Source organism: Biomphalaria glabrata, chromosome 8, assembly GCF_947242115.1.
Source record: "Biomphalaria glabrata chromosome 8, xgBioGlab47.1, whole genome shotgun sequence".
Lineage (NCBI taxonomy): Eukaryota > Metazoa > Mollusca > Gastropoda > Planorbidae > Biomphalaria > Biomphalaria glabrata.
This window is the reverse complement of record NC_074718.1, coordinates 26,695,914-26,709,301: the sequence shown is the minus strand read 5'-3', so window position 1 is coordinate 26,709,301 and position 13,388 is coordinate 26,695,914. Positions and strand designations below refer to the sequence as shown.

Genomic DNA, 13,388 nt, shown 5'->3' with positions numbered 1-13,388 from the left:
CTCAAGCGCCAGCTTTTTTTAAAAACTGAAATAGAGGAGAGCAGATGGCAGCAAGGGTCTTGTGAAAGGGGGACCACTCTAGATCTCCATACCAGAAAACATCTTTTAGCTTCTGTGGAACAAGGCCGAGAAACTCGAACCTCAAAGTATGGTCAGTTCTCGTTCGATTGAAAACGTTTGACCATCCTTGATAAGACAAACATGTGAAGAGAAGAGATTGTATTTTTGAATGAATTCAGTCTCGGAAGAACTTTCTTAACTAACTTCATTTGTGGTATAAAACTATTTTTACTGAAGGTGTTGAGGTTTCATTGGCATTTTTTTTTTTAAATATACTGAGTGATTTGAGTCTCGATCAATGAAACAATTGTTTGTACAAATCGATGTATGAAACTCAAACAAAAATAGATTTGTACAAAAAATAAATATTTACTTAATAACCAGAATCGAAAACATGAGAACATATAACCTTTGACCCGTTATCAATGTCTCATATCGATAACAATTATAAAAAAAAATTACTTTTTTAATATTCGGTGTATGTTTTAATACATTCTGAAAGTTATCTTTGTTGAAAACAAAAACAGATTTAATTGGATTATATTTTGTTTCTTGGAAGTTTGTTAACTGTGAAACAGTGGTACTGCCTATTTCTTGCTTGATTTATTTACAACCAAACATTTCTCGCTTTATAAGTGGTTAATATTCCTAATACTGAAAGAAAGTTTAGAAAGCTACAGTTCATCTTCATGTCATCTCATCTCTGCCTGTGGTCCCGTCTAACTCCAAACGTCTCGGTTCAAAGCTAGTCTCTACAACTGTCCCCACTTCTTGCCCATCTGCTTGGTATCTGCTTCCATATCGCGGCGCCATGTAGTCCTGGGCCGTCCCCTCTTCCTCTTTCCTTGGGGGTTCCAGGTTAGGGCTTGCCTTGTTATGTTGGATGCCGGCTTGCAAAGGTTGTGACCTGTCCATCTCCAGCGTCACTGAATGATATCTACTTTAATGGGCTGCTGCTTTGTTCTTTGCCACAGTTTATTATCTTGAGCATAAATAAAACGTTTCGGTGAGAATAAAATTGAAACTTTTCACAGACTATAATTGAAGTGTGACTTACTTTGGAAAAGAATGTAGAGGAAGCAGCTGGTCCATGTTAGTTTAATTATATGTAACATTGTGTCCAAAAAGTTCATGTGCAAATAGTTTCTTTGAAAGTGCCATATGTCCGTCGTTTTCATATCTGAATATATGCATACACATTGAGCCTTGATAATGAAAGCCCCAAATCTCACATATATTGAACATGTGTTTAACATCGGATTGGATTCGGGTCTACGCTTTTTCTAAATGAATTTTAGAACTTAGATAACAAACGTCAATGGCCGTCTTGAGTAGGTGAGGTGTCAGAGAAAGCAATCCGTGGAAACACTGGTAGGGTAGAGCCACTTTGTAGGTGTAGACATTGTCTCTGGTTTCGTGAATTAGACCAAAGTCAAAGCAGTCGTTAGCTTCTGTTTTCAGCCTCTCTTGGAGTTCGTCCACAAGCCGTTTGACTCTGTGGTCTCTCAATCTAGAAACGCTGGCGCAGAATTCACACAGTCTTTTGTAAAGCGACTCGCTTTGGCAGAGCAGCGTCTTCAGCCGTCGCCAGAACTGAAGTAGCTCGTTCATGGCAGCGAGGCACTTGTCTGTGGGCAGTCTTGTCTTGGAGACTTTACTCAAGCAGTCGTGGCACTTTTGGAAATGAGCAATGCAGTCGAATCTGGAAGGCATGATGCAAGGTAACTTCATGTGAACCAGAGTCAGCAGCTCGCCAAAGTGTTTATGGCGTCTATTGAACCAATCCATGTACTGAAACTTCAGACCATTTAAACTTCGAAGATGCTTGGAGAATTGTGATTTCAGGAGGTCGAGCTCGTTCATCTTGACCTCGAAAGCCGAGGAGACATGTTGGTTGGTTGTCATAGTTTCCTTGAGATCTGAAAGTAACGTGAAGGAAACTATTAGAAGTGATACGTATTGGTCGAGATGTTATAATAGAAGTTAAAAGCAATAGTAACAAAATCATAAGTTTACTATCAAGAATAGTTGAGGCACGCTATTACAAATATCAGCATTTAATTATATCAACCGAGAGGAGGCGGGGTGGGATGGACGCCGGAGCGTAAGGAGCGCTAAAACGGGTATAAAAACGCAACATAAAATTTATATTTTGTTGTAGCTTTCGTTAACTTTGTTTATATTATATGTAAACTTTGTATTGCTAAGTGGTGACTTTTGTTATGCAAATATGAATTACATAACATTTCAGAGATGGGGGGAGGTGCCAACAAACCTTGCTACCTTGAGCACCCGGCACATCTGATAACATAGCTGGGTTTTTTTTCGTACAAATCCAAATGACGCCATTCTTTGTACCATCGCTTACCACACAAGATGAAGCTGAGTCACCAATGTAAGAACTAATTACTGCGGCATTTTATTTTAAGCAGAAGTTAATCTGCTTGCTGCCAGACAGAAAGTTGATTACATCCTGGCCTAAATCTTCCTCAGGACGGCAGAGGGTGGCGGCGGGCAGGGTTTGAACCTGGGACCATCGAGACGACAGTCATCATTTGTATCTGCACAAATCTTTCAACTTCACATTTGTATCTGCACAAATCATTCAACTTCACATTTGTATCTGCACAAATCTTTCAACTTCACATTTGTATCTGCACAAATCTTTCAACTTCACTTTTGTATCTGCACTAATCTTTCAACTTCACATTTGTATCTGCACTAATCTTTCAACTTTACATTTGTATCTGCACTAATCTTTCAACTTCACATTTGTATCTGCACAAATCTTTCAACTTCACATTTGTATCTGCACAAATCTTTCAACTTCACATTTGTATCTGCACAAATCTTTCAACTTCACTTTTGTATCTGCACAAATCTTTCAACTGATTTGTTTCGCTACTTTCTCTAAGAACAAGTAATTGTAAAACTAAAAAAAAACTCTTATGGTCATTAGTCCAGACGTCTAATCCAAAATAAAATGTTCTTTTGTTCATCAGGATCTTAATCCCTGACCTTCGGATCTTTATCAGAAATATCAGTCCCTCGACCACCTATCTCCAATATTATGCATTTTTTTCCTCTTTATTAACGTGGATTGGTGACTTTCTGTCAAAAAATATAAAAAAAGAGATTCAAGATAAAAACAATAAGTACAGAGTCCAGGACCTACCTGCCAATGTTTCAACATAAGACACTCAACACTAAATAAAACCAGTTCAAACAGAATGAAAGCTAAATGCTGTTTACGTGATTGTGATTTCCCAAGCACACAGAATGCACTTTAGACAATACTGTAGTCACAGTGGTTCCAAAGTCTCATTAAGAAAGGTTCCAAGTAATGTATCACACTGCGGATGAGACTATTTGTTATCTTGACATAGTGGAACTTAAGTAACTTGTTTGGTTTCAATCTTTTGGGAGGGGGGCGGCTTTGACTAGTTTGACACATGCGGATTTCCTTATCCATTTGTTTTTTTTTGGCTAATCCTAGACGGATAAATTAACTTCAAATGATTAGTTCTCGCCATGTGCCTGGTTGAGATAAAAAGGTTCATGTATCTCTACAACTGTCTAAATGACCCCCAATTCTCGTTGACAATTTAAGAAACGCTAAACGGCTACACGAGAGGTCTACTGTTAAACAACACAGCGAATTCGATTTTTAAAGTTCACTAATCATGAAAGAGGCCAACAACAATGTAAGAGATAAGAAAAGAATCATTGAAGCGCAGAGCATTACAAAACAAAATGAAACGAGAAGAATTTTCATTCACCTAATAAAATTCAATTTTGAAAATAAAGGACTGTAGAACTTAGTGAAATAAAAGAATATTTTAAGATATTTCAAGATTGAGATCTCTGAATCAATCGAAAAATCTTTGATCCGTGATGAAACTCAAACGATCGATTTCTTGTTTTTTCACCTCTATTTTATTCTTACTTTCTTTAGTTGAACGTAAGACACTGCGCTATGGCTGTTATAAGAGCTGGATTGAATCCAGTACATGTTATTATAAAGATCATTAGTTGAAAGCATGTTCATCTTTGTGCAACATTTGTTGGAGCATCAAAGTAGCAGAATAAGTAACATCTCTGTAACCCTTCTCTCCTAGTTTCTTTTAGACCTCATGAATTGGCGGGGGATTGATTACATCGAATAGGATCTGGCTCTGAAAAGCTATCTACATCGAACACAAAATAAATGAACTGTATGTACATCGCTCAAGCTTTGACTTCGTACTCTAACTTGATGTTCAGTGATCTTATAATAACTCTTAGCTTTGTTTTATAAAGTCAAGGTTTACATTCACTAACACTGAAATAATTGATTACAATAGTTCTCACATTTACTTAAAACCAACACTGTTTTCTTGAAACTATAAAAATAAAAAAGATGATACAAATATAACTACAATGATAACATTTCATTTTTCATGTTTAGAATAAAAGGATAGATGCATTCACCCTTGCATTGAACCTTGTGTGGTAAACGATGGTACAAAGAATGGCGTCATTTGGATTTGTACGAAAAAAAACCCAGCTATGTTATCAGATGTGCCGGGTGCTCAAGGTAGCAAGGTTTGTTGGCACCTCCCCCCATCTCTGAAATGTTATGTAATTCATATTTGCATAACAAAAGTCACCACTTAGCAATACAAAGTTTACATATAATATAAACAAAGTTAACGAAAGCTACAACAAAATATAAATTTTATTGCATTCACAAATAATTCACATATCCACAATATTTGTAATTAGGTTCAAGACACAAAAAACGCCAGTCGAAAATATGAGAACCGTGGAGGAGACATTGGCAGACTATTGTTTCGTGTAATCCCCTTGACCTCCTCACCTCCTCACCGTTATCAGATTATCCCAACACCAGATTAAAATTAGGATTGGATTACTGGCATTGTTTAATTCATCGATCTGATTGACCTAAAAAATGTATGGATATAAGCAGCCAGAAATAGACGCTCGAATTATTTATAGAGGAGAAGACGGGGTAGGTCGAGTATTGTTTTTTTTTCTTGTTTTTTTTCTAGACCTTTGTTGATTCAGAGGATGTGGGTTCAAGTCCTGAAAGATCTCTAGTAACTTAAATTAAATTAAATTTCATTTCTTTCAGTAAAATAAAGAAACAACTAGGTGAAAAGAGAAACAAGTGGATAGATACAGATGAATAGAGAAACAACTGGGTGAATACAGAAACAACTGAATAGATACAGAAATAACTCGGTGAATACAGAAACAACTGGGTGAATACAGAAAAAACTGAATAGATACAGAAACAACTGGGTGAATACAGAAACAACTGGGTGAATACAGAAACAACTGGGTGAATACAGAAACAACTGGGTGAATACAGAAACAACTGGGTGAATACAGAAATAACTGAATAGATACAGAAACAACTGGGTGAATACAGAAACAACTGGATAGATACAGAAATAAGTGGGTGAATACAGAAACAACAGGATAGATACAGATTTAACTGGTTAGATACAGAAACAACTGCATAGATACAGAAACAACTGAATAGATACATAAACAACTGGGTGAATACAGAAACAACTGGGTGAATATAGAAACAACTGAATGGATACAGAAACAACTTAATGGATACAGAAATAATGGATACTAAACTTACTGGACGAAATCAGAAAGAACTGAATGGATACTTAAACAAATGAATGAATACAATGACAATGGATACAGAAACAACTGCATGAATATATTAACAACCGGATGAATACAGAAACAACTGGATGAATACAAAAACAACTGAATGGATACAGAAACAACTGATTAGATACAGAAACAACTGATTGGATACAGAAACAACTGATTGGATACAGAAACAACTGATTGCATACAGAAACAACTGATTAAATACAGAAACAACTGATTGGATACAGAAACAACTGATTAAATACAGAAACAACTGATTGGATACAGAAACAACTGATTGGATACAGAAATACTGATTGGATACAGAAACAACTGAATGGATACAGAAACAACTTATTAGATACAGAAACAACTGATTGGATACAGAAACAACTGATTGGATACAGAAACAACTGATTGGATACAGAAACAACTGATTAGATACAGAAACAACTGATTGGATACAGAAACAACTTAATGGATACAGACACAACTGATTGGATACAGAAACAACTGATTGGATACAGAAACAACTGATTCGATACAGAAACAACTGATTGGATACAGAAACAACTGATTAAATACAGAAACAACTGATTGGATACAGAAACAACTGATTGGATACAGAAACAACTGATTGGATACAGAAACAACTGGTTGGATACAGAAACAACTGATTAGATACAGAAACAATTGATTGGATACAGAAACAACTGATTGGATACAGAAACAACTGATTGGATACAGAAACAACTGATTGGATACAGAAACAACTGATTGGATACAGAAACAACTGATTAAATACAGAAACAACTGATTGGATACAGAAACAACTGATTAAATACAGAAACAACTGATTGGATACAGAAACAACTGATTGGATACAGAAACAACTGATTGGATACAGAAACAACTGATTGGATACAGAAACAACTTATTAGATACAGAAACAACTGATTAGATACAGAAACAACTGATTGGATACAGAAACAACTGATTGGATACAGAAACAACTGATTGCATACAGAAACAACTGATTAAATACAGAAACAACTGATTGGATACAGAAACAACTGATTAAATACAGAAACAACTGATTGGATACAGAAACAACTGATTGGATACAGAAACAACTGATTGGATACAGAAACAACTGATTGGATACAGAAACAACTTATTAGATACAGAAACAACTGATTGGATACAGAAACAACTGATTGGATACAGAAACAACTGATTGGATACAGAAACAACTGATTAGATACAGAAACAACTGATTGGATACAGAAACAACTTAATGGATACAGACACAACTGATTGGATACAGAAACAACTGATTGGATACAGAAACAACTGATTCGATACAGAAACAACTGATTGGATACAGAAACAACTGATTGGATACAGAGACAACTGATTGGATACAGAAACAACTGATTAGATACAGAAACAACTGATTGGATACAGAAACAACTTAATGGATACAGACACAACTGATTGGATACAGAAACAACTGATTGGATACAGAAACAACTGATTCGATACAGAAACAACTGATTGGATACAGAAACAACTGATTAAATACAGAAACAACTGATTGGATACAGAAACAACTGATTGGATACAGAAACAACTGATTGGATACAGAAACAACTGATTGGATACAGAAACAACTTATTAGATACAGAAACAACTGATTGGATACAGAAACAACTGATTGGATACAGAAACAACTGATTGGATACAGAAACAACTGATTAGATACAGAAACAACTGATTGGATACAGAAACAACTTAATGGATACAGACACAACTGATTGGATACAGAAACAACTGATTGGATACAGAAACAACTGATTCGATACAGAAACAACTGATTGGATACAGAAACAACTGATTGGATACAGAGACAACTGATTGGATACAGAAACAACTGATTAGATACAGAAACAACTGATTGGATACAGAAACAACTTAATGGATACAGACACAACTGATTGGATACAGAAACAACTGATTGGATACAGAAACAACTGATTCGATACAGAAACAACTGATTGGATACAGAAACAACTGATTAAATACAGAAACAACTGATTGGATACAGAAACAACTGATTGGATACAGAAACAACTGGTTGGATACAGAAACAACTGATTAGATACAGAAACAATTGATTGGATACAGAAACAACTGATTGGATACAGAAACAACTGATTGGATACAGAAACAACTGATTGAATACAGAAACAACTGATTGGATACAGAAACAACTGATTAAATACAGAAACAACTGATTGGATACAGAAACAACTGGTTAAATACAGAAACAACTGATTGGATACAGAAACAACTGATTGGATACAGAAACAACTGATTGGATACAGAAACAACTGATTGGATACAGAAACAACTTATTAGATACAGAAACAACTGATTAGATACAGAAACAACTGATTGGATACAGAAACAACTGATTGCATACAGAAACAACTGATTAAATACAGAAACAACTGATTAGATACAGAAACAACTGATTGGATACAGAAACAACTTAATGGATACAGACACAACTGATTGGATACAGAAACAACTGATTGGATACAGAAACAACTGATTCGATACAGAAACAACTGATTGGATACAGAAACAACTGATTAAATACAGAAACAACTGATTGGATACAGAAACAACTGATTGGATACAGAAACAACTGATTGGATACAGAAACAACTGGTTGGATACAGAAACAACTGATTAGATACAGAAACAATTGATTGGATACAGAAACAACTGATTGGATACAGAAACAACTGATTGGATACAGAAACAACTGATTGGATACAGAAACAACTGATTGGATACAGAAACAACTGATTAAATACAGAAACAACTGATTGGATACAGAAACAACTGATTAAATACAGAAACAACTGATTGGATACAGAAACAACTGATTGGATACAGAAACAACTGATTGGATACAGAAACAACTGATTGGATACAGAAACAACTTATTAGATACAGAAACAACTGATTAGATACAGAAACAACTGATTGGATACAGAAACAACTGATTGGATACAGAAACAACTGATTGCATACAGAAACAACTGATTGGATACAGAAACAACTGATTAGATACAGAAACAACTGATTGGATACAGAAACAACTTAATGGATACAGACACAACTGATTGGATACAGAAACAACTGATTGGATACAGAAACAACTGATTCGATACAGAAACAACTGATTGGATACAGAAACAACTGATTAAATACAGAAACAACTGATTGGATACAGAAACAACTGATTGGATACAGAAACAACTGATTAGATACAGAAACAACTGATTGGATACAGAAACAACTTAATGGATACAGACACAACTGATTGAATACAGAAACAACTGATTGGATACAGAAACAACTGATTCGATACAGAAACAACTGATTGGATACAGAAACAACTGATTAAATACAGAAACAACTGATTGGATACAGAAACAACTGATTGGATACAGAAACAACTGATTGGATACAGAAACAACTGTTTGGATACAGAAACAACTGATTAGATACAGAAACAATTGATTGGATACAGAAACAACTGATTGGATACAGAAACAACTGATTGGATACAGAAACAACTGATTGGATACAGAAACAACTGATTGGATACAGAAACAACTGATTAAATACAGAAACAACTGATTGCATACAGAAACAACTGATTAAATACAGAAACAACTGATTGGATACAGAAACAACTGATTGGATACAGAAACAACTGATTGGATACAGAAACAACTGATTGGATACAGAAACAACTTATTAGATACAGAAACACTTGATTGGATACAGAAACAACTGATTGGATACAGAAACAACTGATTGGATACAGAAACAACTGATTAGATACAGAAACAACTGATTGGATACAGAAACAACTTAATGGATACAGACACAACTGATTGGATACAGAAACAACTGATTGGATACAGAAACAGCTGATTCGATACAGAAACAACTGATTGGATACAGAAACAACTGATTAAATACAGAAACAACTGATTGGATACAGAAACAACTGATTGGATACAGAAACAACTGATTGGATACAGAAACAACTGGTTGGATACAGAAACAACTGATTAGATACAGAAACAACTGATTGGATACAGAAACAACTGATTGGATACAGAAACAGCTGATTGGATACAGAAACAACTGATTGGATACAGAAACAATTGGTTGGATACAGAAACAACTGATTAGATACAGAAAAAACTGATTGGATACAGAAACAACTGATTAAATACAGAAACAACTGATTGGATACAGAAACAACTGATTGGATACAGAAACAACTGATTGAATACAGAAACAACTGGTTAGATACAGAAACAACTGATTGGATACAGAAACAACTGATTGAATACAGAAACAACTGATTGGATACAGAAACAACTGATTGGATACAGAAACAACTGATTGGATACAGAAACAACTGATTGGATACAGAAACAACTGATTGGATACAGAAACAACTGATTGGATACAGAAAAAAATGATTGGATACAGAAACAACTGATTGGATACAGAAACAACTGATTAGATACAGAAACAACTGATTGGATACAGAAACAACTGATTGGATACAGAAACAACTGATTGGATACAGAAACAACTGATTAGATACAGAAACAACTGATTGGATACAGAAACAACTGATTGAATACAGAAACAACTGATTGGATACAGAAACAACTGATTGGATACAGAAACAACTGCTTAAATACAGAAACAACTGATTGGATACAGAAACAACTGATTAAATACAGAAACAACTGATTGGATACAGAAACAACTGATTAGATACAGAAACAACTGATTGGATACAGAAACAACTGATTGGATACAGAAACAACTGATTACAGAAACAACTGATTGGATACAGAAACAACTGATTGGATACAGAAACAACTGATTGGATACAGAAACAACTGATTAGATACAGAAACAACTGATTGGATACAGAAACAACTGATTGGATACAGAAACAACTGATTGGATACAGAAACAACTGATTGGATACAGAAACAACTGATTGGATACAGAAATAACTGATTGGATACAGAAACAACTGATTAGATACAGAAACCACGGGGTAGATACAAAAATAGCTGAGTGGATCCTGAAACAATAGATTCTAAAAAAAAAAAAAATGGGATTAATACAGGAAATTCTGGGTGGGTAAAAAAAACAACACTAAAGGGATATAGAATCAATGGATACTGAAGTAATTGAATAGATACAGAAACATAGGTACAACTGGGTCGGCTGTTGTCCACGCTTGACCAGTTGTTTTTGAACATTTTTATTGGTATATAGAATAAACACAATATCTTTTCGAATAGTAAACAGACTAAACCCTAGGCTATGTTGAAGTATCAAGTGTATTTTACAAGAACAACTGCATGTAACTTAATTGATTTTATCGATGTTTCGAGTTCTTTAGATAAAGTAAATTCTGCGACATATTTATAAATAGTAATCTATTTCTCTTGCATATCTTATTTTGTAAATTACAGACGGTCGTTTAAAAAATAACATAAATACACTTTACAAGTCTCCATGTGTTAATCTTATCGCGCATCTTAATCATAGTTATTGTTTTTTTTTTACTGGCTGAATCAGGCAACCCGTTTCATGCTCTAATGGCTATAAGGGATGGGGAGCACGTATACGAATCCATCCTAGGATAATGAAAAAGAAATGTACCTTTGTCTTTGTGTCTTTTTTGAGTATTTCATTAGTTTGTGTTATTAGTATTTTTAAGTTATGGTTTTATTATCGTATCTCCACTTATCTTATAGATTACAGACGTTACTTACAAAAATATTGTATGTTTTTTTTACTTTCCTTTTTCAGTCTTCTGTGCTGAAATGTCTCTAACAAAATATGGCAGGGGTAGATAATAAAATTTAAACATATACAATCTAGAAGTTAGAGCTAGATCTAGGCCTATATACTTTTTGTTACTTAACACAACCTAGAAATCTAGATGTATTGGTTAATAAATGAAATAAATAATTAACAGATGATCCGGGATAAATAGATTTACACATTGTGACCTAGCCTACATCTAGACTTTGTGACCTAGCCTACATCTAGACCTTGTGGCCTAGCCTACATCTATGATCTACAACTTGTGACCTAGCCTACATATGACCTTGTGACCTAGCCTACATGTAGATCTACACCTTGTGACCTAGCCTAGATCTAGATCTTCACCTTGTGATCTAGCGTAGATCTAGATCAACACCTTGTGACCTAGCCTACTCTAGATCTACACCTTGTGTCCTAGCCTAGATCTAGATCTTCACCTTGTGATCTAGCGTAGATCTAGATCAACACCTTGTGACCTAGCCTACTTCTAGATCTACACCTTGTGGCCTATCCTTAATCCTAGATCTAGATATTCACCTTGTGATCGCGTAGATCTAGATCAAAACATTGTGACCTAGCCTGGATCTACACCTTGTGACCTAGATCTATACCTTTTTATTGTTGCCCAACTAGTGGGAGATAGGGTCTAGTAATAATTTATACTCTGGACCAGGGGCGGACTGGGTGTCACAATCGGCTCGGGCATTTCTATTTCATCCGGCCATACATTGTATATTATATGATGGACATCCATTCTAGGTATACCTGTCCTTAAAATCATTATGCTAGTTTGATTATGTATCGATAGCTGTACACGTGCATACAGTGAATATAAGTCGCTCAGAGAGCCCCTTTTGTAAAACCTTAAACAATTTAATAGCTGCCTTAGTAACATCTATGCGGCCATTATCTTATAAAATACAGACGTGATTTAAAAAAAGGAGATATCTGTGGTCCTACAGGCCCATTTGAGTACCGGCCCACCGGGCATTTGCCCGATTGCCCATATAGCCAGTCCGCCCTTGCTCTGGACTAGTTTCTTAACAACATTTTGACCCATAACTACTAGATTACCTAGATCTCTCTAGTCAGTCTAGAATAGTCTACTCTAGTCACTCTAGATGATTAGATAAGATGTTCATGTTGTCTATATCTTGGCGAGATAGATCTCTATCTAGGCCAGGGTCTAGAAATAATTTAGATCTAGACTCTGAACTTGTTTCTTAACCACATTTTTACCCATAACTATTAGAGCTATATGTTGTCTTTTATCTTTGCTGATTTCTGTGTAATAGTGAAACTATTTTACATATGTGTTGATCTAGGTCTAGATTCAGCTAGATTTACATATCGAGATCCCTTCCTGACACGTTAGTTTATTCGAGTTAGTGAAATTCGGTGCAAACGCATATTTACGGGAATCCCCAATAATAAAGATCTACATTCACCGTCACCTTAGTTGGGTCTCTGGGGCACCACATATGATCCGTCGACCGTCTTTCTCAATTCCTTTCTGTCTTTTGCATCTTGATTGAGCTTTTTTTTTTTAATTCTAATCTACTGAAGATATATATTTATGCTCGCATTTAAGGCTTAAGTTATAGTTATAGTTGTAACAATAACCCCCACAACGAAAATCTTGAGCAATGTAATATAACTACGAAGTTAGTTATATATATATATATATATATATATAT

At 35.1% G+C, this 13,388-nt stretch overlaps 1 protein-coding gene across 2 annotated transcripts; it reads right to left on the bottom strand.

Annotated features, from left to right (window-relative positions):
* LOC106064168 (uncharacterized) lies at nucleotides 1-13,060 on the bottom strand. Of its 2 annotated transcripts, XM_056037636.1 has the most exons (3): nucleotides 12,766-13,060; nucleotides 3,236-3,413; nucleotides 1-1,979 (listed from the first exon to the last, which is right to left on the bottom strand). In XM_056037636.1, the coding sequence occupies exon 3, from the start codon at nucleotides 1,963-1,965 to the stop codon at nucleotides 1,333-1,335; it is 633 nt and encodes a 210-aa protein (XP_055893611.1). In that variant the 5' UTR covers nucleotides 1,966-1,979; nucleotides 3,236-3,413; nucleotides 12,766-13,060; the 3' UTR covers nucleotides 1-1,332. The 2 variants fall into 2 exon arrangements, with proteins under 2 accessions (XP_055893611.1, XP_055893610.1); XM_056037635.1 differs by lacking the exon at nucleotides 3,236-3,413 and having other exon boundaries at nucleotides 2-1,979.
* Nucleotides 13,061-13,388: the final 328 nt, after the last annotated feature.

Bases quoted from the DNA above. Each gene is read 5' to 3' on its own strand.
- LOC106064168 (XM_056037636.1), bottom strand. From the start codon at position 1,965: ATGACAACCAACCAACATGTCTCCTCGGCTTTCGAGGTCAAGATGAAC.